Here is a 24,979-nt window from a genome sequence, read left to right as displayed (position 1 = left end):
AAAAGTGGGGTATGTGTGTATATTAAAAATAGGGATGAACACAATAATTTTGCTTTTCTAGGTCTGAAATTGTATTGTAGGGATGATGTTTTAGGAAATGTTAAGGGACCAGGTGCAATAGTATACGATAAAAAATATATACGGTATATATCAGAAAAGATGACTAGCAAGGATTTATGAAAATACAAATGTTGTGTTGTATACAGGTGTGCCTGTGCCTATAGTATATTTGCTAAAGTATCTCCCCAGTTGCACACAGTCACCTGATATCTGTTAAGGGAGAAATCTAGTTGTATAGACTGTGTTTAGAGTTCTTGTTATTGTTGTTTGCGTACCTGTTCTGTAGCTTTGCCAGTGGATTGATTTACTAAAGACAAATAGACTGTGCACTTTGCAAGGGCAGTTGCTCCGGAGCTTAGTAAATGAGGGAAGCTCTGTTAACTTCCATCATCCAATCATGTGTAAGAAAAATGCTGCTTTTAATTTTCCTTACATGTGATTGGGTATTCTTTGCAAAGTGAAGCTTCATCTCCATCACTAAATAATTAAATAAATAAAATATCAGTACAAGTGATATTACTTACTGTACCTTTAATGTGATGTTTTCTGGTTTGACAGAAATCTTCCTCCTCCAATGACCCTCACCCTGCTACCGTAATCTTTTGGGGCGATAGGGGCTTAGTATAACTGGGCTGTGACAGGCACTCATCAAGAGTGTCCAACTATGCCCACCCTTTCCTTCCAAGGCTTCCATTGATAAAAGTGGATACTACAACTTCTATGAATGGAACGCAAGTTTAGTAGCAGGAAGAGGGCAGGGCAGCCATGTTGTAAAGATTTCCACAGAATCCAGCTGCCTGCACATTGTAAAAACTTTTTTTTACAGGTAAATAATGTGATCAAAGCTGTAATGTCATAAAACTGAGATTTTTTTTAACACACCTTCAGCTTTATAATGGGCCTTTTATGAAAATGCAAGGTCTGTGTAATAACTAGCCCCCAATGCTCAAATAAAACACTGCTAGAATAATAAATCTCCTTAGCACCAACCATACACACATATACAGCCGGTACTGTTTTTTAGAGCAGGCTGTCGGCTCTTCAGATCGGACACCTGACATTTTTGACACTTTTTTGGGAACCAGTGACATTATTACAGTAATCAGTGCTAAAAATATGCACTGTTATTGTACTAATGACACTGGCAGGGAAGGGGTTAACACTAGGTGGCGATCAAGGGGTTAAATGTGTTCCCCCAGCTGTTTAATAACTGTATGGGGGACTGTGTGACTGAGGAAGCACACGGATCCATCTTCCCGCATAGCAGAAAGACAGGATATGTGTGATCTCCCCTGTCCGAACGGGGATTTTCCTTATTTCCCCGTTCTGTCACAGCGAGGAACGTTTGCAGGTGGCCGGTGGACATCGAGTCTGCCCCACCCACTGATTGGCTCCCCTGCTAGCCAGTGGGTGTATGCGCACCCACAAATTGCCGTGTACGAGCCGATGTACAATGACGCGTGGGATCGAGCCACATTGCCGCAGTACAACTGCGGGGGCTGGTCCTTTAGTTAAATCAAAGACATTACTTTGCCTTGCATGAGTAAGCACAGGTTTGCTTTAACTCTTAGTGGAACAAATATGTTACTTTGCCTGAACCAAGGAAAGGTTAGGTTCATTTTAAAATGTAGCCTGGGGCGTGGCCTGGACATGGCCGAGTGAGGCTGTTTTCTACAAGAGCTCCCGGCCTGCACCCTCACTTCCCTGCAAATTATACTGCTATGGTATGAGCTCTGCTAAGAAGCATAGGACTAGAGCAGCTACACGGGGGACCCCCTCGGGCAGAACTCCGGGAGAAATCCATCGCTACTTCAGGCAGTTGTAGCAGAAATCCCCCGGAGCCAGAGTAGCGGCACCATGAGGCCCAGCGCACAGAGCCACAAAGAGGACGCTCACCTCAGACTCTGCTGAGTTCCAGCCCGACTTGCAGAAAGCACCTGATGGTTCCCCAGACAATCCCGCCGATCCACAACCAGCCACGATGTCTTCCACCCTGCAGCCCAACGCATACACTCTGGACCAGGACATCAGGGAGATGTTACAGGCTCTCCCCACCCAGCCGGCCACTGAAGCCCTGATAATCCGCCTTGAGGAGACTCATAGATGGGACATGCAGGAGGTGAGGGGGGAGGTGTCCGGTTTGGCAGAGCGGGTGACGATGGGGGAGATGGCTGTGTCCTCCCTGGAGGTCCGGGTGACTGTGTTGGAACAATCCCGTGATCAGCACCGGGGCACCGCCATGGCACTCCAACTCTACCTAGAGGATATCGAGGACTGGAGCCGTTGTAATAATCTGCAGCTCTGCATGATCACAGAAGCGGCAGAGATGGAGGATGTGGGGGCTACGGTCAGCGGGATCTTCCGGGCTGTGCTTGAAGACCCAGAAGCTGCCATCATTTTGGGCAGGGCACACAGAGCCTTAGGACCCAGACCCATCGACCCAGGCAGACCGTGGGATGTGATCTGCAGATTGCACCACTATTCCCAAAAGGAAGACATCCTAAGACGTGCCTGGGAACACAGAGACATAGAGGTGGATGGATCACAGGTCAGAATCCTGCAAGACCTGTCCAAATCAACACTCGTCCATCCCCCCATCTCTTCTAGCCAGAAACCCCCCGTGGGGATACCTCCCACAATGACCTCTCGGCCCCCCTCGGACCGCCCGAGGGTAACACCTATCCACTCTCCCCATAGGGAGCCCCCTGAAGCCGTTAACCAGACTTGTGGTCTGGACTTCCCACGGCAGTCTATTTATAACCCCCTATTGACACCTACTTGCATGGAAAGACTGCCTGGTTCTTCCTTGAACAACCCCAGGGACACGGGCACCCCTGGATTGGCCCTAATACGTCACCCACCTCACCAAAATGCCGAAATGTAACTGAACAAAGAACTGCAACTCACCACTGTTCCATTGAGGCACGGAATAAACTGTGATCAAAGCAAACGACTTGCCCCATTGTGCGGTAGGTGGGGAGATGTTCAGCGGATGCTTGTCCCTGGGGGGGGGGGGGAGGAGCATCCTGGGGAGGGGGGGAGAGAATAGGGCACTCCGGTAGACTTGACCCGGATGGAGGAACTCCTTAACCATTTTTACCCCGCACACGTCCATGCACCAGTACGCCACCTTCTGGAGGGCCACTTCGGTGCTGCCCCCCCCCCCCCCCTCGCTCTGCCCTAGGTCAGCATTTCTTGCACACAAGGGAGAACAACAGGTCTGATCAGGACCTCATGGGGCTACACTTGTCTACTAACCGCTGTTTTGCGGTGGCCAGTGGGGGGCAATGGGTGCTAAGACCCTTAGATCCAGGGATGGGGATTGAATCCCACTTGGGAGTACCAAGCTGCTCCCTAATCATAACTTTAACTGATAATTGCACTGTTATTCTGCACTGCACTGCTATTTTGCTGTTCCAGTTCTGTTAAAGGTAAGACTGCTAAATATGAGCTTTTATCTCCTTGCTTTTTATTTTTCTGAATATATGCTCATAGCTCGTTGATATAGTCTACCTATCTCACCATACCGTTACCTGTTTGACATACATACACAGATTGCCGGGGGGTGGGGAGGACCGGGGGTTCACCTCTGGGCTCTGTCTACCCGCTTCCCCATCTAGGTCCTTGCTCCATATTCGGGGAAATCCCTGGGGAGCGCCTTAGCCAATAGGACTACACTAGCTACCTTCCTATTGCTGCACTCTCTTGTGGCGGCTTCATAACCCTTGATCTTTTTTTCCAGAGCTTACTCCTTCTAACCTAACCTTACCCTCTGCCACCCTCTCCCTAATTCCCCTCTTCCACACAAATTCTCCTAGCCCCCTGGTCTTAGCCCTCGAACATGGATGTGGCTCAACATAATATCCCTTAATGCAAAGGGCTTAAATACTCCCAAAAAACAACCGATGCTACTTCACGATATGCGCCAAGCCAGGGAAGACGTGGTCCTACTGCAGGAGACACACTTTAGAGAGAATAAACTCCCGATACTTAAGAATAGACACTACCCCCTGGCCTACCATTCCAATTACACTGAAGCCAAAACCTTCTTCTCAAAACCACACCAGACTTATTCACGCATTGACTATTTCCTAATACCCCACGGAAAAACTGCACATGATCCAGGAAACCACCATCGGGTCGATCACATGATTAGACCATGCCCCAATCAGTATGCCTTATACCCTATCAGATACGCAAATGAGACAGTGGCCACAGTTGAGACTTAATTAAGGCCAAATACAGAATTCCGAAGTCCTGGCTGACGTAATCAAGGAACTGGGACACTACTTCGACACCAACACTACACATGACAGCGAAGCAGGGGTGATGTGCGAAGCCCACAAAGCCGTGATCAGAGGGGTTCTCACCAAGCACGGCTCCAGATTAAAACAGGCACGGGCTGCACAATTAGATGCATTTCTCACCAAACTCCAGGCCTTGGAGTCCCCGACCAGGCAGCTTGGGATCGAGCTTAACACGGTTTGCTCACAGGTTACCGACCTCCTTCAATTTAAGGCCAAGGCTGCGCTGCAATTCGGCCGTAAGAAATATTATGAATGGGCAACAAATGCGGGAGACTCTTAGCTCAAACACTGCCAAAACAACGGGTAGCGTCCTACATCCCATACATTAGGACTGCCTCGGGACTGCTAAGGTCAATGCCCCAACAAATCACGCAGGAGTTTAAAACCTACTACAGCTCCCTGTACAACCTGGCTACAGCATCACCCCCACCCACCACTACGACAGAGTATCTCGACCAATCCCAAATGCCCTCACTGTCACAGGAGGCACGGGAACTCCTAGAGGAACCCATCACACCACCTGAGCTTCAACTAGCACTAAAAAACGCTAAATCAGGCAAAGCCCTGGGCCCAGACGGCCTCACCGTCTCCTACTATAAGACCCTACTCCCAACCCTGGGCCAACACCTAGTGTCAATATACAATGGACTAGGAACAGGGAAAGCTTTCCATCACACTACATTACAAGCCCAAATCTCGGTTATTCCTAAGGAGGGCAAAGATCCGGCTCTGTGCGGGAGCTACTGCCCGATTTCCCTCTTAAACACTGACCTGAAAATTTTTACCAAAATTCTGGCCTCCAGATTACAACAACACTTACCCCAACTCATCCACCTGGACCAAGTGGGATTCGTCCCAACCAGGGAGGCTAGAGACAACACCACCAAAGTCCTCAACTTACTACATATAGCGGTCCATAGCAAAAAGCCAAGCATTTTCCTGGGAACAGATGCCGAGAAGGCATTTGGCCGTTCATGTTCGAGATGCTGAGACATATATGACTGGGAAGTAGGATGCTGGACTGGGTGACCACGGCCTACAGGATGCCGTCGGCCAGGGTGAGGGCGAATGGTGTACTCTCGGAAACGCTCCCGATCACAAATGGGACTAGGCAAGGCTGTCCCCTTTCACCCTTACTATTCTCCCTGACCCTGGAACCTTTCCTGTGTCACATCCGGCTAAACCCAGACATCACCGGAATAGGAGTTAACGAGACGTGGCACAAAGTATCCGAATATGCGGACGACCTCATGTTCTCCCTCTCGAACCTCTCAACCTGCCTTCCGTATTTTATATGGGAATTCGACATTTACGGTCAACTCTCTAATTTGAAGATCAACTTTACCAAATCAAAGGTTATGGGCATAGGGATACCGACACCTCAGCTTAAGCGACTTAAAGACAACTTTAACTTAAAATGGACTGATTCAGCCCTGAAGTATCTAGGCACCTACATACCCACCTCACCATCCCAACTGTTTAAGCTCAACTCCCCCCCCTGCTAAAAGCAGTCCATAAACTGCTCGACGAATAGGGAGACGGCCTCCACTCATGGCTAGGCCGCTGCAACATCCTCAAAATGTCAATAAACTGTAGCCTAACCTGATTAAAAATCTTCTAATCTATGAGTTGGACCATTCACAAATTTAAACCACACCACAAGTTAAAAAAATTGATCATGTAAGATCTGTAAACAAATCAAGTTCTTCACATCTGGATGCAAAGAACTATTCAAAGCCTTGTTTGCATTTTATCTGTACAAATATGAAATGTGAAACAGGTATGACTGTAATTATCTTGTTCTGCTATATGTCAAAACTAGATATACTGGGCAACACTAGGGGGGTTATTTACTAAAGGCAAATCCACTTTGCACTACAAGTGCACTTGGAAGTGCAGTCGTTGTAGATAGGAGGGGGACGTGCAAGAGAAATAAAAAAACAGCATTTTAGCTTCCACATGATTGGATGATAGAAATCAGTAGAGCTTCCCCTCATTTCAGATCTACCCCTTAGATTTAGAGTGACTGCACTTCCAAGTGCACTTTCAGTGTAAAGTGGATTTGCCTTTCATAAATAACCCCCTAGGTATTCTGCAGCGCTGTCAATGGAAGGAAGCGAACCAATCACTTTACTCTGTATTACACACTCAGCAGAGGCTCGCTATCAAGCAAAGTAAACAGTCTGACTATATTCAATTGAAGTCATGAAAGCACTTCAGTTCTTTCCAGTCACATATTCCAATGAATACCGTACATGCTTTTAAAAGAATATAGTAAAAATAGAAGTATTACAGGAAACAAATAAGGAACACATTGATATAACATACAAAAACTAGTTAATATATTATATCTATTGGCAACTTTGTAGGCTATAGCTGTATTATCCTGTAGTATGCATGCAGCTCTAAACCACATTACAGGCATACCCCAATTTTAAGTACACAATGGGGTTTTTATTTACTAAAGCTGGAAAGTGCAAAATCAGGCTCACTTCTGGATATAAACCAATGAGCTTCCAGGTTTTATTACCAGAGCTTAATTGAACAAGCTGAGGTTAGAAGCTAATTGGTTTCTAGGCAGAAGTGAGCCTGATTTTGCACTTTCCAGCTTTAGTAAATAAACCCCATTGTGTACTTAAAAGTGGGGTATGCCTGTAATGGATTATAACTTGTTCTTCTGCATTCGGTAGATAATTATATTATTAAGGGGCTCCAGGTGTGTAAAACTAGTTTTTAGAAACACTTGACCAGCTCTATATGTACCTACAGAAATATTAAAGGACGTGAAGCAAAAAAAGTAAAAAACGGGTGAAGGGCACAACATGGGTTCTGCAGATGTACAAACGTGTCTTAAGGATGTGCGGAATTATACTGGTCATTTAAAAATTCCTTGGATGCCACTGCTGTTGCAAGACCTGTATGACCTATTGACACGGCAGGGTCACAAAATATTTGCAACACTGTGTTATTTTCTTTTTTAACCTGTTAGGTTTATATGCAAAATTAAGGAACTGAAATAGAAACCAAACCAGAATGTACTTTGCAAGTAACATGAAATACAGCTTTGTCACTTCAAAGTAAACTAGTCACAAGCTATATATGCAGATGTAGCCAAATGATTAGCAGATCAAGAGATATAGGCACCTGACATTACATTTAGGGTTTATTCACACCATACTATATGTGTATCGGGCGTCTGACCTATATTTTTAACCTGCACTGCATTGAGCTGCAATGTGTTTTTGACATAAACTGCAGTGTTTTTTTTTAAACCCTCTTTTTTAACTGCATGCATTACAGGACTCCAGGACCCTGTGAAAAAATGCCCCATTTTCCTAAGTCCTGTTTTGAAGCTGCTGGTGTAAACAAGCACTTAAAAAGGTACAGTCCATCATAAATAACACCCACATTAATGGAAGCGAAAACATGCACATTATTATTTTTTGCATTTGGACCTGCATCAGGGCATCATGGTTGCAGTGCACAGGCTTCTGTGTATTTCTTCACCAGCCCCCTTTGGTTATGTGCCCGGAGAAAGTACACAATGGACATTACCACACTTGAGATCTATGTATCCCTCTGCTGCAGTGGTAGATGGGACTTGTAGTCCTTTCATTCACAGAACCTGTGAATTGATCTGTGAAGCCACGCTATATTCAAAGGATAAGAGGACACTCCAAGGAGAAGAACCCTGTAATTCATGTAAACGAGGAGGGGGGCGGGCTTTGGATTATGGTCACATTACAACTAATAAATGGGTGTAACATGAAACATGGTCAGAAAGGTGAATTATTCTTTTAATGTTTTCCCTTCTAAAAGTTGCATCTGGTCCTTTACCAAGGAGGATGGTTTAAGGTTTTAAACTCTAAACATTTTTTACCCTAATGCATTCTATGGAAGTAATGGAGCCATGCTGTGTGTGTTTATGGACACACACAGCCCAGCTTGGCAGCGTGCCCACACAAGTGACCCCATAGCACAGGACTTGCTATGGAGGCACACATAGGAGAGGAGGAGCAGAGAGAACCAGCAAGGGACTCCAGAACAGGAGGTAAGTGACCGCTCTGTGCATTACCATTGCAAAGAGGAAGGTAAGTGTGGGCATCTTTTTTTGTTTTAATAAAAAAAATGAAGGTTTACAATATAAAAAGACAACTGTACTTTTATTACTAGTCATATACTTGTCCTTGCTCATCAGAGGTCTTTATTGCATGGGCCACACTAAGCTGAACCACCACCAGTTCGAGAGATTTTATAAGACATGCACAGTGGTGTAGTGGTTAGCACTCTCGCCTAGCAGAAAAAAGGGTGGCTGGTTTGAATCCCAACCACGACACCACCTGTCTGGAGTTTGCCTGTTCTCCCTGTGCCTGCGTGGGTTTCCTCCGGGTACTCCAGTTTCCTCCCACATGCCAAAGACATGCTTGGAAGTTAACCTCCCTAGCGGTACGATTATTTTGGATTTTAGGTGCTAAAAGCGGTACAATTATTTTGCATGAAAATTTGGCATTTTAATAAGGACACTTACCTGTCCAGGGCGCCTGCGATGTCGGCACCCGAGGCCGAACCTCCCCTTGGTCCTCGGATGCTGCCACCGCCATCTTCATTAAGTGAATCAGAAAATGAAGCCTTGCGGCTTCACTTCCCGGTTCCCTACTGCGCATGCGCAATCCAAATGGTCCCTGCTGTGTCTGGGACCCGTGTGTGTCCCATCAGAAAAGGGGGACGGGAAGTGGCCTAGACTCATACCTTAGACAGGTATCTGCAATCCCCTCCCCCCTGAAAGGTGCCAAACGTGACACGAGGGGGGGGGGGGTTCTGGAAAGTGGAGGTTCAATTTTTGTGTGAACTTCCGCTTTAAGGGGGGTGTGGGTTATGCAAATGATTCCCTTATGATCCAGAGGCTAGCTGTGCAGCTAGATTCACTAGTATATACAATATAACAGATACTGCCTACTATTATGGAGCCATTTCTTTCACCAATACCTGCAAGCAAGTTTGCCGCTGATGTATGCAAGTAAATTAAAGTTATATTATTTTGTAAAATAAATACTTGGATCTGGGTGCACACTCAGACAATGCGACATAAAAGAATGCATAGCTTGTCACTGGCCATCTGTAATGCAAGTAATGGCTGATAAATATACTCTGTTTTAAGATGCAAACACTGTACAGTACTTTGTTTACTTTTAGGTTCTGTATAGTCTCCTTACGGGCCCATTCACACCAGAAACTGCATGTTTACATGCATTTGAAGCGTGTCTGCAGCAACCTTGACACGCACCTGAATGTGTTTTGCGCTGTGTGTAGCACTGCATTTTTCTATATGTTTTTGGTGATTTCTTGCATTTGTGGTGTGGGAAAATGCAGCATACTCTACTTTTTTTTTAACTATGCCCGTTTCACACTGGCACTGCTCCGCGTTAGCTGTAAAGCTCCCCTAGTTTTAGCAGCACTTTACCGTCATTTTTGCATCGCTTTTTGGCCACTAGTGGGACACTTTTTGATGAAAAGCTTAAATGTACCTGAAAAGTGCCGCCGCCGAATCACTTTGTAGATTCTTCGGCATTCATTTCAATGGGCAGGGGTGGTAGAGGAGCGCTCCTAAACCGCTCCAAAGACACTGCTTGCAGGACTTTTTGTTAACTCCTTGCAAGCGGGCCCCCCCCAGTGTGAAAGCACTCGGGCTTTCACACTGGGGCTACAGGGGAGGCATTTTTCAGGCGCTTTAAAGGCCCTATTTTGAACCCTTTAGCACCTGAAAAATGCCTCCAGTGTAAAAGGGGTCTTACTTTGATTCTGGGATGTCTATGCAGTTGGAGTGCAGTTCAAGGTTCAGCCAACTGCATCCCACTGCATTTGGTGTGAAAGGGCCTTACAATAACATGCTTGGTCTGCTGTACACGCAACCTGCCACAGGTAAACAAATATCATAAAATATTGGGATCGCTGTAATGGAAAAACATGTCTATATTTACTTTGGAGAATTATACATTTTATGTACAAAGCTTTGTGGTGTCCGCAGTAAGACTGGCAAGTCACAAAACCTGTCTTTCCTTTAGAGAATGATGTTTGCATAAAGGGAAGTATAGAAAGCTACTTTATGGGCACATCTACTCTAATAACTTCATATGTCTGAACCATGACTCACAATATATCACCTGTTAAGCAACCACACAAGAAAAACAGTTAGAAATATTAGCTAATTACCAATTAATATACACGGTCCTGGGCAGGAGCATCAGGAAAAATACCTGGGAGGCCTTGCTAAATGTAAAACCTAAAGGCTATAATCACTCCCAATTTACACTTCTAATGATTACTCGTACAGCTGCCAAGTAAACGCTGGCAAAGGCGTAGAAATCAGCAATACCTACGATAACCCAAGTTAAGCATAAAATGTCTTGTTATCTAATAAACAAAAAACTTTCTGCGTCATTGTATGACACCTTGCGCACATGCTATAAAGTGTGGACATGGTGGAAAACACATTATATGCCCCAAAAATGTCCTTGCAGTGCTAATGATTTAAACATCGGGGCACATGTCCCCCATGGGATTGGACAACATCAGGTGCTTTCATCCTTCCCTTCCACCGCTTGAAATCCTCTTCCTTCTACCCCCTTTTGCTTTCTTCTCCTCACTTTCTATTCTTAACTTTTGGATAGGTACAAATAGCCTATGTGACCAAACTGACAGTCTACAGTATAATGTTTGAAGATTTATCCAATATTTTTTGTATATATATTTTTATATTGCTGCCATTGTGTCTTGTTTCCGTTTGTTATTATGATTTTGCATTGTTTTTGTTCAATGCAATTGTATCTAAATAATTTATCTTTGGAATTAATAAAGTATCTGTATTTGTTTACCACTTGTTCACTGTTGGTCCTTTACCACTACAGCATTGTGCCCTGTTGTACTTCTTATGTTTAAAAGCCAAAAAAAAACGATTAAAACAGAAAATATTACCTAATCCAGAGATAACTTAAATTGTAAAATATTGCATATACTCCAAAGAAGTTACTAATTTAATACATGAACTATTGCCAATGACTAGATGAACAGAAAAAGAGATGCATTGTGTCCTGGCCCTTTCTCCTCCCTTTTCCCACACTTGTTTCCTTTCTTTATCTGCAGGCCACAGAGACATAGCTTTCTTTAACCCGTTCAGAGGAATGTTTGCGATCACTTTAGCATGACATGCCCTTTATAAATGATTAGGAATTCTGAATCATACCAGTATGACACACCGAAGTTACTAAACAGATATTTAAAAAGAAAAACACCACCACTGACGTGTAACAACTACACAGAAACAGAACTCTTCATATACTGTACATTAGTGGGCACATCTACCGCATAAAGGCAACTCAAGATCATCTGTATAGTTTTTATTTGTAAGACTGTCTAGATCCGCCTTTCCAACACAGAGGAACCCTTGAAATAATTCTCCGGTCTCGGGAAACCCCTGCTAAAAATGAGAAATCTACAACTCATGATACATTAGTGTGATGGTCAGTGGGAAGAATGGTCCTTACACTTGTGGTCATTGGGAAGAATTACCTCCTTACAGATAGCTAAAAACATCAATGATGTCATTGGAAACTTATACTTAAGAGGCAGAAATGGCCAAATGCTGAAGGAACCCCTAGCAACCTATATAGGAACCCTGATTGAGAATCACTGGTCTAGATGTTTAAATACAAATGTTAAACCTGGGGTGTCCAACGTTTCTACTTTCCTGGGCCACATTGGAAGACGAGAATTGTCTTGGGCATAAAATACACTTAAAATAAGGATAACTGATTAGCAGAAAAAGGCAGGCAGATCACAAGTGAACAAAAATGTATTTTTTTTTGTAATACTTTTTTATTATAAAAGTAAAAGAGGGTGACATAAAACAATATTTGACTGTTTTTGATAAACGAACACATCAATATTTGGTTCGGTGGATGTAGTAGCAATTATCAATGAATTCTCATTTGGAACTAATTATGCACTTCATGTGCTTCATCCCTGAAAACAGTTGCTCATAAATATAGGTGCTGTTGAAACTGATGACATGAATAATGTGTGATTGTGAAGAGTAGGAGATTTCTCTTTGGGAAGATGAAAGTCCCGTAAAGAGAAACTGGCACATTTTTCTTAGGCCACGTGTTTGCTAAGTGTAAACTCATTTTTACAAAAAGCTCCCCCCACAGGCTAAAGCCTGCTGCCAGCCGACATCACAGAGCTGGTTCAGGCATGGCAAAGATCCTGACTTTACAGTTGGGGGCCACCGAGAAGCCTGGACCGGAAGCTGGCACTGCCTCTCAATGATCTGCTTAGACCCTGAGCCAGCAGCTCCCGCCTCTTCACAGTCCATTGCTCCAATGATCACTGGAGGTGCAGAGCAAAGAGCCAGTGACTGACAGTCACCAGCTCTCTGTAGGTTGAAGACCAAGAACTGAGCGATCAGCAGTGTTTGATCACTCAGTTCTCAGCCTGGAGCCGGTGGGGGACAGATGCAGAATTCAAAGGGAGTATAATTTTGTTTTAATTTTTCAGGAATCCCATACTTCACTTTAAAGTTAATGTATGATTTTGTATCGGGCCACATTCATAGCCATCTTGGGCCGCAGGTTGGATGCCCCTGCTTTAAACAAATGTGCCAGTTTCTGAAGGTGGGGGCTGCTTTTTCACTATGCAAAAGAGCCGAAAATCATTTTTGCCTGCACCCAGCCTTATCTTAGTTAACATTTTCCAGGGAACATCAGTATCAAACCCTGAGTAGTGACATGCTAAGTAACATTTTTCATATTTAACACTTTTTTATGAAAAGGTGCTTTTACAGTGAGATGTAAAATGTGGTAACAAAAGGTGCATGTTTATATCATTGGATGTCGTCCAGGTCCTTGCTTGTCACTACTAGCGATAGCTATGGCATGCTGAGGAGAGGGTGTGCTTATCAAAATTATTCTTTATACTGAACAAATAATGTACATATGTACAAACTATTTTTTTCCTCTAGAATATATCACTAATGAATTATTTTATTATATCACTAATCCGAATTCTTCCTAAATATTGGGTGTCACTTATCTGTGAGTCTTTTATATGAACAGTCTTTTCTGCTCCTCAGAAACCAATAAAATTTAAAGTGGTTGTAAACCCTGTTACACCACTTTTCACTACAGATAAGCCTATAATAAGGCTTACCTGTAGGTACCATGAATATCTCCTAAATGTGCACAGTTTAGGAGATATTCACTGTATCCGCATGCGCCAACGTCATTGACACATGTACACTGAAGAAACAACACGAGTGGGCAGCGCGTGACACGGCGGCTCCCACGCGCATTCGCGGGAGTGATGTCATCGCAGCTCTGGTAAATCACAGTGCTGAAGCCTGTGGACCCGGAAATAACTCCGGGAGACATGTCGCTGGTCACAGAGGTGTGCGGGTACCGCTGCAACAGCTTCTACCTAAAGGAAGTATTTCATAATGAGCTAGTATGCAATACATTTTTTCTGTGTTTACAACCACTTTAAATGTCCAGTTCCCAGACATTATATTTAATATAATGTTTGGTGGTCGTTATATACAGGTAAATAAACATTGATAAAGAAAGTTTACTATTGTTACAACAGGACCCCTAAGACAGTATAACCTTACAGAAACTGTATTAAAAATCCTGCAGAGCATACCTTAGAAACCACAAATATGACTATGGAAATAAAAGAATGCAAATCAATCACCATCCTATGTCATACCAATCAATTTTTACAACACCCTCAGTTAGTGGGGGGAAAAAAAATCAACCCAAGTAATTCTAAATCCAAATGCAGAATATATAATATAATAGGGATTCCACATCTCACAGCTTAACGGCAAGATGCCAAGCCCTATGGGAAATATTGTGGTGCCTGGCACTTGCACTCCTAAAGCAGCATGCTTCAGCCATGCCATATAGCACTGAAGATTCAGAATACGAATTCAGACACTTTTTAGCCAAGTTCACAAAACAAAGGAAGCGTAATTACAATCTAAGGTTTCCATGAGCACCATGGCAAAATTACAGGCTTTGTAGGAATGCCCCTACATACATATAAAGACAAAATCTTCCGAGACCATGGGCTTTTTAACATTGAATTTTCTCATCAATTTGCTAACAAGCCCTTGAAATCTACCACGTTTCTACCATTTATAGCCTGTATTTTTTTTACCTTTGAAACTAAAAAGCTAAAAGGCTAAATAGTTGTATTGTCTCTTATTTTCAGACCTGATGCTAGCCGTCCCTCCTTTTTATAAGCTTCTCTTCCATTTATTGTTAGTGCTGGCAATTTGGGGACACTTTACCTGAACAAATGATAGTAATGAAACCTTCAGCAGCATTTTCTAACCTGCATTCAAATATGGCATCTTTAATCAGATTGGTCAGGCAACATGTTCACTCTCGTTTGCTTGGTTATCTACAAATCAGGCACGGTTTTTCAGAAGAAGTTCTTTTGGCTTTGAGTCACCCGATCTGTCTATACCTGTATCTGCTAAATCTGAACTAATATGTATGATAAAAAAAAATCTGCTCTTCCCTAATTATCCCACAAATAGCTCCAGGGCTTAATTAACCCCCTGGACAATTTGATAATGTGTCCTCATTTTTAAACACATGATTTGTTTTTTATTTCGCATATGTGCTGATTATTTGACACTTTTACTTTAGTCAAATAACCAAGGAAGATACACGTATTTTAAATATTTTTTATTTTTATTTTTTACTATTATTTTAGTGCTGGGCACGTTGCACATACTAAATCTGAACTAATGCCTTTCTAAATTACCTCCATGTCATTACCACTGAAAAAGATAGACTTCAGTTATCCAGTAAACTATTTAAACCTGTAGGGAATTAGTCCAGCAAGACCAGTGGGACAAGTATTTCTAGAGATTTAGCGGCTACAATGTAAAGCATATGCATTGAGACAAGCATTGATGTGTGTTTAGTATATTATCATACATGATGCTGGTAACTGATAGATATGCAAAGCATTACATATAAGTGCAAATATATGCAAGATACTGTTTTATAGGTCTGCTCTAAAGTATGTTTAATGGCACCGCACCCTTTAAACTCACTGCGCAGTACTCTATCCTAATACTGGCAAAATACTCATTGTTTACTCACTGTGCGGCCACACTGCAGTCTGTTAACACCTACACACTTTCCAACACACATTCTTATTGTATTTATCTACTGACTCCATTAAAGTGTGACTCCGTCTCCATTTAGTGTCATCCACAATATTCCACTACAAAACAAAACTCTGGTATGTGTACTATACTTAAAAGTGGGGTATGCCTGTATAAGTACACAATGGAGTTTATTTACTAAAGCTAGAAAGTGCAAAATCAGGCTCACTTCTGCATAGAAACCAACGAGCTTCTAGGTTTTATTACCAAAGCTTAACTGAACGAGCTGGGGTTAGAAGCTCATTGGTTTCTAGGCAGAAGTGAGCCTGATTTTGCACTTTCCAGCTTTAGTAAATAAAGCCCATTGTGTACATAAAAGTGGGGTATGCCTGTATTTGCCTGTATCATTATGATAAAGAAAGGGTAGAAATGAGGCGCTGGGCACAAAAGATGACAAAAGTCATTGGGGTTGATTTACTAAAACTGCAGAGCGCAAAATCTGATGCAACTGTGCATGGTAGCCAATCGGCTTCTAACTTCAGCTTGTTCAATTAAGCTTTGACAAAAAAAAAAAACGGAAGCCCAACTGCACCAGATTTTGCACTCTCTAGCTCAGTGTTTCTAAACTCCAGTCCTCAAGGTGCCCCAACAAGTCATGTTTTCAGGCTTTCCATTATTTTGCACAGGTGATTTGATCAGTTTCAATGCCTTAGTAATTACCACAACAGGGAAATACTGAAAACATGACCTGTTGGGGCGCCTTGAGGGCTGGAGTTGAGAAACACTGCTCTAGCTAGTTGTCTGATAGCTTGGGTTTAGAGGCTCCCCACAAAATGAGGTGTCCACCAAGAAGTAGGCTCACCCAAACTGAGAGATCAATGTGTAACTGAACCAGCAAGAACATCAAAGTCTTATGAGTCCAATGTCTCTTATTACTTTCACAAGAAAGCAAACATCATCTAATATGTTTTTTGGGGAGGGCCAAAAAATCCACCTTCTTGAAAAGTTTAAAAATATATCAAAAGGTTTTGTGAACTCAAAACAATGCTCCTGGGCAAACACATCTATAAAAGAAAATGTTCAAAGAACCGCTAGTGCTTGGTTCACAGTGCTGAGATGTGATTTGGATGTGACTGTCTATAGGGCCAAATCTGACTATAAATCGCACCAATGTAGCATAGGAACCTTTTACAAAGTCACACTGTGCTGACTCGCATTGATAAGAACCCTTGAATGTAATGGGGCTGACTTACTAAAGCTGGAAAATGCAAAATCTGGTGCACAGAAACCATTTTTTTTTGTCAAAGTTTAACTGAACAAGCTGAAGTTACAAGCGGATTGGCTACCACGCAGAGCTGCACCAGAGTTGCACTCTCCAGTTTGAGTGGATATAAAAAGTAAGGGGCAGATTTACCAAATAATTTTTATGTCATCCTACATATCTCCCATGAAAATCTGATTAAAAAGGAATCACACCTGTCGCACAAGTGTGAACCAGCACTAAATGGCAAATTCATTTGTGCTCCCCATTACTTTGCTACTGACACCGGTTGTTCTGAACATCCCTTGTCATAAGAACTTAGGGGGTTGATTTACTAAAACTGGAGAGTGCAAAATCTGGTCCAATCAGCTTCCAGTTATATCTACCCAATACACCGACACATAAACACAACACAACACCACCATGGACGGTAATAATCCCTTGCTGCTGGATAGCAGCAGGACATAACATTCTCATTGTTTTCTACCTTCTATGTCAGCAGGTTTGAACAGTCCAGCCGTGTTTACAGTAAGGAGAGCCAATCCTTGGCCCAATAGCTTCAAGGAATGTGACTGGCTCTAAACTGGTTGCACGAATCAGGAGACTATTGGACCGTGCAGGATGTAACTACAGGGCAATACCAAAGCTTCTGAAGGTTTGTAGTACATGGAGATCTTCCAACATTTGGAGTGTCTCTGTGCAACCAAATGCAAATTGTTCACTTTTCTATGGAGAAAGAGAATCCTCATCTCCTAAAATGTGCACTGCATCTATACACTTTCTTGTTTGGGAGCACCTCTAAATGAGTAATGATCTAAGTGAGAAAAATCCTTGCAATAGGAGTAATCATTTCCCATTGTTGGCCTAGCCTAACAAAAGAAGAACCCTCAAACTTTAAGGGCTCTTTCACACTGCTCCATTGCAAAAACATGTTAAAAATGCATATGCGTTTCCAGTGCATTTTGCGCCTGTGAAAAATGGACATGACTTAAAAAATAGCACCAAAAAGGAAACCATATTCTTTCTGTCCATTCTTTTTCATCTCTTTTTTTTTTTTTAAATAAGAACTCTCAAATATGGGAGTAACTGTAAATTGTGATGGTTATGCTTTGTGTTTTTTGCTTACGGCGTTAAAAAGGAAAGTGTAGTATAGTCTATTCTGATGTTTCAGTTATGCAACGTTGTTTTATTGTTTACACTTACCATACATATGTTTCACATTTGATTTGTAGGGCCCCTTTCACATGTGTGGATCCTGGGAGGGTCCGTATCCAGCCATCTGATGCTCAGCGGGGATCGCTCCGTTGATTCCCGCTGAGCCGGTGGATGACTAGAGATGCAGAGAAGGACCAGTTAGATCTCCGCTTTCCTCTATGGGTGGGTTGGATAAAAATGGACCGTCTGTCCGTTTTCATCCAATCCACAGACAGATGGAAAAATAAGGATTTCCTCCGTCATTAGTTTTGAATCATAGCGGAGACTGATGTTCATCCGCTGACATCCGCTATCCCATAGGGATACATGTATGTCCGTTTTTCATCCGAAAATGGATGGATGAAAAACAGACATACGGCCCCCCGCCAGTGTGAAAGGGGCCTAAGACTATGGTATGTATTTGAGAACATTTTGAAATAAAAAAATATAATACAACCAAGCGTGCGTTTTTGGGGCATTTTTCATTAATTTCAATTAGGAGGTGTGTTCTGGTGCTTTTTTTTTTTTAACCACACCAAAAACACAACATACAGGACTTCTAAAAATCCAACTGATTGGGGTGAGGAGTTCCACAGGATTTAATGGTCATGTATTTTTCTTCTGCTTTTGGTAAGGCAAAAATGGAAGAAAAACTGATCAGTGTGAAAGGGCACAAAAAAAAAAAGACCCTTGGTAAAGCTTGTCAGCGCCAATATAGTTTTAGAAACTTTAGCGCAATCTTTACTTTTTTCAGAGTTTTAAAACTTTTCTGATATCACCAAGTGTGTACTGGGATATCTGGACAATTGATAGCCTTGCAGACTTGTGTTAATGTAATTGAAATATGCCTGACAATGCCAGATTTTGCAATGTAAAGGTCCCACGTTTATTCACAAGCAATGCTTAGACGTATACAAGTGTAAATTCATTCTGATGGCTAGAATAATAATTCGCCTAGCCACTAGAATAAATGTAGGTGTATATGCACGCATGTTTACATACATTTAAGCACTTCTGCATCTACACTACTCCAAAATTGCAACGCGAGATTTGGGCATTTTGTTTTTACAGATCTGATTGCAACACCCTGAATATGCTGCTAAGGTCTCTGTGCCCACTGGACGCATTGGCTATCATAGAACTGCATTTAGATCCGTACCAAAAAAAATAATTCTATATGAATCTAAATGTGACGTTTGTACAGTATGTGCGCAGGAGCCCTGAAACATTTATTCAGTGTTCTCACTGACTTGTAATGTCAGAACTGATGCAGCCGAGAACCTGAAAGAGATTCCGTGGACAAGTTCAACCTCATAAAGTATATATATAATGCCCACGCTTTTTAAATAATTTTGGATTGAGGAGAGGACTAAACTGCTGTAAATTTTTTCTGCCATCTCTTTCTTATTACAGTGATATCCCTCTCAATTCTTTTTCTGTAAACTCAACAGGAAGTGAGGGGAATTTTTCCAAAAGAGAAGAAAATCTACTCTAAGTGCCGGGTTCACACAGGGGTGGCTTCAAAGTCGCCCAATTCTCCTCCGATTCTGAAGCCGCTGCATACAATGCGACTTTAGCGTGGCTTGCAGAACCACTACTGTATAGAAGTCAATGCAAGCCGCTCCAAAGTTGCCCCAACTTGAGTCGCTCCTATTAGAACGGTTCCATTGTGATGCATGGAGTGCACCTGACAGGTCGCACCTGTGTGATCCGGCACCAAGGCTCCGTCCTCACCCGAGCGTAGCACCTTTTAGGTTTTTGTTTTTCTTTTTACTTTTTGAGCACTTTTAGAAGTGTATTACAAGCGTTTTCCAGCTTCAGGCATTTTTGTTTAGGCAATGCAAAGCACTAGGGGTAGGAGATGGGGAGGAAATGACGGGAAGAGAGCTCCAGTTTGAGCAGAAATGTGCAACAAAACGCTAAAGTCACGCTTTTTCCAGCATTTTTTTCTAAGTCTTTGGGGCCAAAAATGCTTGTAATCTGACAAAAAGAAGCTCCTGTACTTCTTTGAGCGACAGGCATTTCCTTCATGTGAATGAACGCTCATATGTGAACAGAGGTCATTGAAATGAATGGGATTTGGCTTGCTGAGTATTTTAGAGCTACAAGCAGAAAATTGCTCAGGTGCGAACAGGGCCTTAGACAGTTGTCGCAAGAATAAGTGTCCCCATTAGAAGATTTCCCCCTTATTCCTGTACTGGTTGCAACGCAAAATTTTGGATCTACCCTCACTTTCACTCCCAATGAAATTGAAGATCAAGACAATTAGAGAGTGAGTGCCTCTAACGTGGATACAGACAGCAGTAGAAACCTGACAGTGGTTCTATCACTACCCTATCCAAATCTGAAAAAAACTTTAACCATTATTTATACTTTTAGGCCTTGTTCACATACCCTGCTCCAGAAAACTTCGGCTCTCCGCAAGGGCACACAGAAAACAATTGTTTACTAAGTGCCCTGTTCACACTTTAACACAGCCTTTGTGTGAGTTGCAGCAAAGGCATTTGCAACATGTCCAAAGCATTTTTTCATCCTGCCCCACAGCTCACTGGCAGCTCTATTTCGCTTTGCATTTCTGCTCACCACAGCTCAGCCGAGACGCATACAAGTGAAGGAAATGTCACACTGTGACATTTTAATGGAGTTAAAGCTGTATTCCAGGGATTTTTTCTTTTTTGTGCATTGTTACACTAAACCAGCTCGGACCAATGTAAATCTGGGTATACATACATCGTTTTTTGTTTTTTTTGTCAGGCTAACAAAAAAAATAAAAAATATTCCCGCATCCACACAAGGGAGTTTGATGGTGGAATCCTCTCTGCTGTGCCACTGTATTCTGACAGTGGGGTAGTTGCTCTACCAATCGGCTTCTGACAAAGAGGGAGGGCGACACAGAGATCAAAATTCGTCCAGTCTCTGCAGAACCAAATTTCGATCTGTGTGTATCAAGTTTAAAGAGGATCTTCTCACTGTTTGAAAAAAGAAATAAAAGACCACAGCTACAAATACTATCGCTGCTGACTTTTAAGCAGTAGTGAACCACGGCAGAGTTAAAAAAAAAAAAAAAAAAAAAAACACCTGTTGCATCCAATATGAAACGCTTACCTTAGAGCAGCGAATCTTGGCACCCCATATGTTTTGGAACTACATTTCCCATGATGCTCCTGCACTTTGCAGTGTGGTGGAGCATCATGGGAAATGTACTTCCAAAACATCTGGGGTGCCAAGGTTCACCATCACTGCCTTAGAGTAAGGCCCTCCAGTGGCGTGTTGTTACGCTGGGAGGGCTGGGATTTCCCCCCTGTCTTTCTTACGGATTTGTGAGCTTTAGCACTGTGAGTGGCCGAAGGTGCAATGACATCACTCCCGCACATGTGCGCAATAGCCCTTGGTTTCGGCACAAAGCTCTGAAGGTCCAACATGGTATGCCCGACCTTCAGAGCACATGCGCCAGTGACCTCACTGGCTCCATCCAGGGTGAATATCTCCTAAACGGTGCACATTTAGGAGATATTCATTCTACCTACAAGTAAGCCTTATTATAGGCTTACCTGCAGGTAAAAATCACACAGCGGGCTTTACTACCTATTTAATAAAAGGACGCTTACCTGTGCAGGGATCCAGCGCCGTCCTCATCCAGGCATGTTGTTCGGATCCTTCGCTCTGTTATTCCCTGCAGCTTCCCACTGCACATGTGTGTGACCTGTGCTGTGCTTTTTGGAAGATCCCACAGCCTTCAGGGGCCTGTCCCACAAGTTTGCGTGCAGTGGGGAGAACTTCTGGTGGTAGTGGCATGGTGATCCGACCGGATGTTGAGCAGGTACCTGTCAAAACCAGGTACCCACAAACCTCCCCATCCCAAAAAAATGGCAAAAGTAAAAGGGGGAGTATAAAGTAGAACTTCCTCTTTAGTGTATGTATGTGTGTGTATGTATAATGTATGTGCCATACTTGTCCAACCCCTGTGAAAGCTGCACTATAACAGGCACCACTACTAGCCTGGTCCCATGTTGAGTGGCTGCCCTGCTGCTAAGTTGCCTGCTTGTTACAGATATTATCTCAATGAATGCAAAGCGTTCTTTGATCGGATGAGGTGGAAATCATTGCGTTACCACCCTACCAAGCGGATAAACTCAAGTTTTCACCGAGGCCTGGTGCGATTTCAGATGCGTCTTGGGTCTCACAGGCTTGCATGACAAGGGAAATCGCATGGTTTTCGATGGTGCCAGTTCACATCAATGCAGCACAGTGCAGTGTGATTTTGGAAAAGGCTCCTGGGCTACTTTGGGGTAAGGCGTTCCATAGGCTTTTAAAGGCTCTGGAAAAGACCTGGAAAAGTCCTGCTTAGGCTTGGTCCACCAATCTGTCCGTCTATCTCCTACTCTATTAGCTTTTATACGATCCCTGAAAACCCCTCTCTTCAGAGAAGCTTATCCTACCCACACCTAACAACTGTATTTTCATTTTGTCTATCTGATCATCCCCCACAGCTACTACCCTTTGTTCCACTTGACCCACCCTTCTAGATTTTAAGCTCTAACACACAGGGCCTTCTGATCCCTCATGTACTGAATTTTATTGTATATGTACTGTTTTCCCCGATGTTGTAAAGCGCTGCGCAAACTGTTGGTGCTATATAAATCCTGTATAATAATAATAATAATAATAATAAGCAGCTGGGCATGGGACGCTGAAGCCAGTGGCAATCACTGTAATAATGGTGCCTATTACAGTGATTTCCAGCTTCTCCAGGGATCCTACAGGTATGGTATATAGGTATATACCTACAATGGTCCACACTGACCCAATGTAACAAAAGCCATACCTAAACTTGAGATTTAGAAAAAAAAAAAAAAAGTAGTGCTCTGTGCTTTAAAATGTTCGCTGCCAGGTCCGTACATCATATGGACCTGACAACAGAGAGTTTTACACACAAGCCATGGTAACTACACCCACAGGGATTGTATATAAATATGACAAGCAGACCCCCATCTGTCAAATGGAAGCATTTCCACACACCCCCAGTAATGTGCCCCTGCCATGTATCCGGGGTTCTGCATGCCCATCTATGGGCTTGGGACCAACATAGCAGATCCTGCCCTCCTTGCTTCCTTGATGCTGAACTGGGAAGTGACGTAGTTGACGTCACATCCAGGTCTGCCTCTCGGGGTCTACGGCCAGCATACCCGGGAAGGAATGTAATGCAATGCGATCTGCAGCATACCCAGGAAGGAATGTAATGCAATGCGATCTGCAGCATATCTGGGAAGGAATGTAATGCAATGCGATCTGCATTGCATTAAATTCAGTGGAACACCAGGGAGACAACCAGGGTCTAAAAGAGAAAGAGAACCTGTCACCAAAAAGATATCAACAAAAAGTCCCCTATGTGGGAAAAAAAATGTTAGACAGGGTTCACACTGCTGCGATATCCAAGATCGGATGTGATTCGCACTGCACTGCAGTGCAAATCACATGCGATCTCTGTGCAATGCGATTTCAGCCATACAGATAGTATGGCTGAATTTGCATCGCATTTGGACCAAAGTCAAACAGGACCCTTTTTTTGGTCCGCAGCAGAATGGGATTGATTCCTGTGCGAGTTTGCAGATCGCACTGCAATATGCAAACTGATTTGGGGGTGTCATTAACTTTTAACTGACACTCCCAGCAGTTCGCATAGGACAGTGTGAACTGCAGCCAGGAGACATGCGATGCGAGGATGCGCAGTAGATTTGCCCCACAGCAGTGGGAACCTAGCCTTAAAGTGATACCCAAGCACATAAAATCCCCCCCCCACAAAATATTTGAGGCCCCCCACATATATACGCACGTATGAATGTAAACGCACATTTATTGCATTTGTGTGCCCTAAAATTAACTTTAGTGTATATTTTAATAGAACGTTGCCTTTCCTAAACCTCTGCGTTAATATTGTGTGACATAAAAAATACGTTTTCTGAAAGCTATGTAATTTCCAGGCCTAAAATGACATTTGTATAAGCATGAGTGCAAAAAAAATGCAAAAAAAGTCTCTGGCAGGGAAAGGGTGCGAGGTAGCGGCATCCAGAAGCGACTTTTTGGGCGTAGTGTGAACCAGTGGCGTCTTTTTTGCGCAAACCTCAGCATGTTGCAGAATGTTCCAGTACAGGACACCTTGCCATCATTAGAAGGAAGCAGGGTGATAGAAGAAGCTTGTGTGTGCCATGGGGTGAGAAGGACTACTTCTAGGAACTTACACACACTGTCTTGCCCCCATACGCTGCCCACACCCAGCTCTGTTCCTATGTCCTCACCTAATCCTATTCAAATGCTGTGTGCAGTCATCCTCCATTCATCTCTGTCTCTCTCATCACTCATACTCACCCCAGGGTGCTGATAAAGCCGCACACCGATCCCTCAGCGTACAGGGAGAGGATGTCCCCAATGTGGAGGAAGCTGGACATCTCACTCATGGTCACCTTGTAGTAGGGGGTCCCAGCAATGAAGTTCAGAGTGATGTATGGAGAGAAAACATAACAGGCTCAGCTCATACTCCTGAGACTGGCACTGCTCCTGAGACTGGCACTGCTCCTGAGACTGGCACTGCTCCTTGGCTCTCCTGTCGGTGTGGGCACTGTGTAGAAGAGCACACCTCCCCGTCCTCTCCTCAGTCCTCACTGAATGTACAGGCTCGTCCTGGCGCCCTCTTATCAGGCTCTGCTCCTCTCACACTCCTCCTCCTCCTCTCTCTTCTAGTCACCTGTACACAACCAGGAAGTTTTCTTCAATGCAAATAGTGTCTACACTACAGACACACCCCTGGGCTCCAGCACTGAGCACACTGAGCACTGAGCACACAGCTCATTAACTCCAGGCATGCTGCCTTCATCTCCTCCTCAAATGTGTGCCGCCTCCCTCCTCACAGGAAACTCACACTTCTTTCTAAAGGCACTTTTCATATCTGCACTATCTCTTCAAGGACTTGTGAACACTCAGCAATAG

General features: G+C 43.3%; 1 protein-coding gene across 3 annotated transcripts in view; it reads right to left on the bottom strand.

Annotated features, from left to right (window-relative positions):
- The window catches only part of ITPR3 (inositol 1,4,5-trisphosphate receptor type 3), a 406,280-nt gene extending 381,531 nt beyond the window's left edge, over positions 1-24,749 (bottom strand). For all 3 annotated transcript variants that reach the window (XM_077481406.1, XM_077481407.1, XM_077481408.1), the window contains exon 1: positions 24,362-24,749. In XM_077481406.1, the coding sequence (XP_077337532.1) occupies positions 24,362-24,450 (89 nt within the window). In that variant the 5' untranslated portion in view covers positions 24,451-24,749. The remainder of the gene's footprint in view (positions 1-24,361) is intronic.
- Between the last annotated feature and the right edge of the window lie 230 nt (positions 24,750-24,979).

This window comes from Lithobates pipiens, unplaced genomic scaffold (assembly GCF_037356315.1).
Source record: "Lithobates pipiens isolate NorthernLeopardFrog02 unplaced genomic scaffold, aLitPip1_a1.2 Scaffold_16, whole genome shotgun sequence".
NCBI classification, from domain to species: domain Eukaryota; kingdom Metazoa; phylum Chordata; class Amphibia; order Anura; family Ranidae; genus Lithobates; species Lithobates pipiens.
The sequence above is the reverse complement of the archived record's forward strand: the minus strand, read 5'-3'. Positions and strand labels throughout refer to the sequence as shown.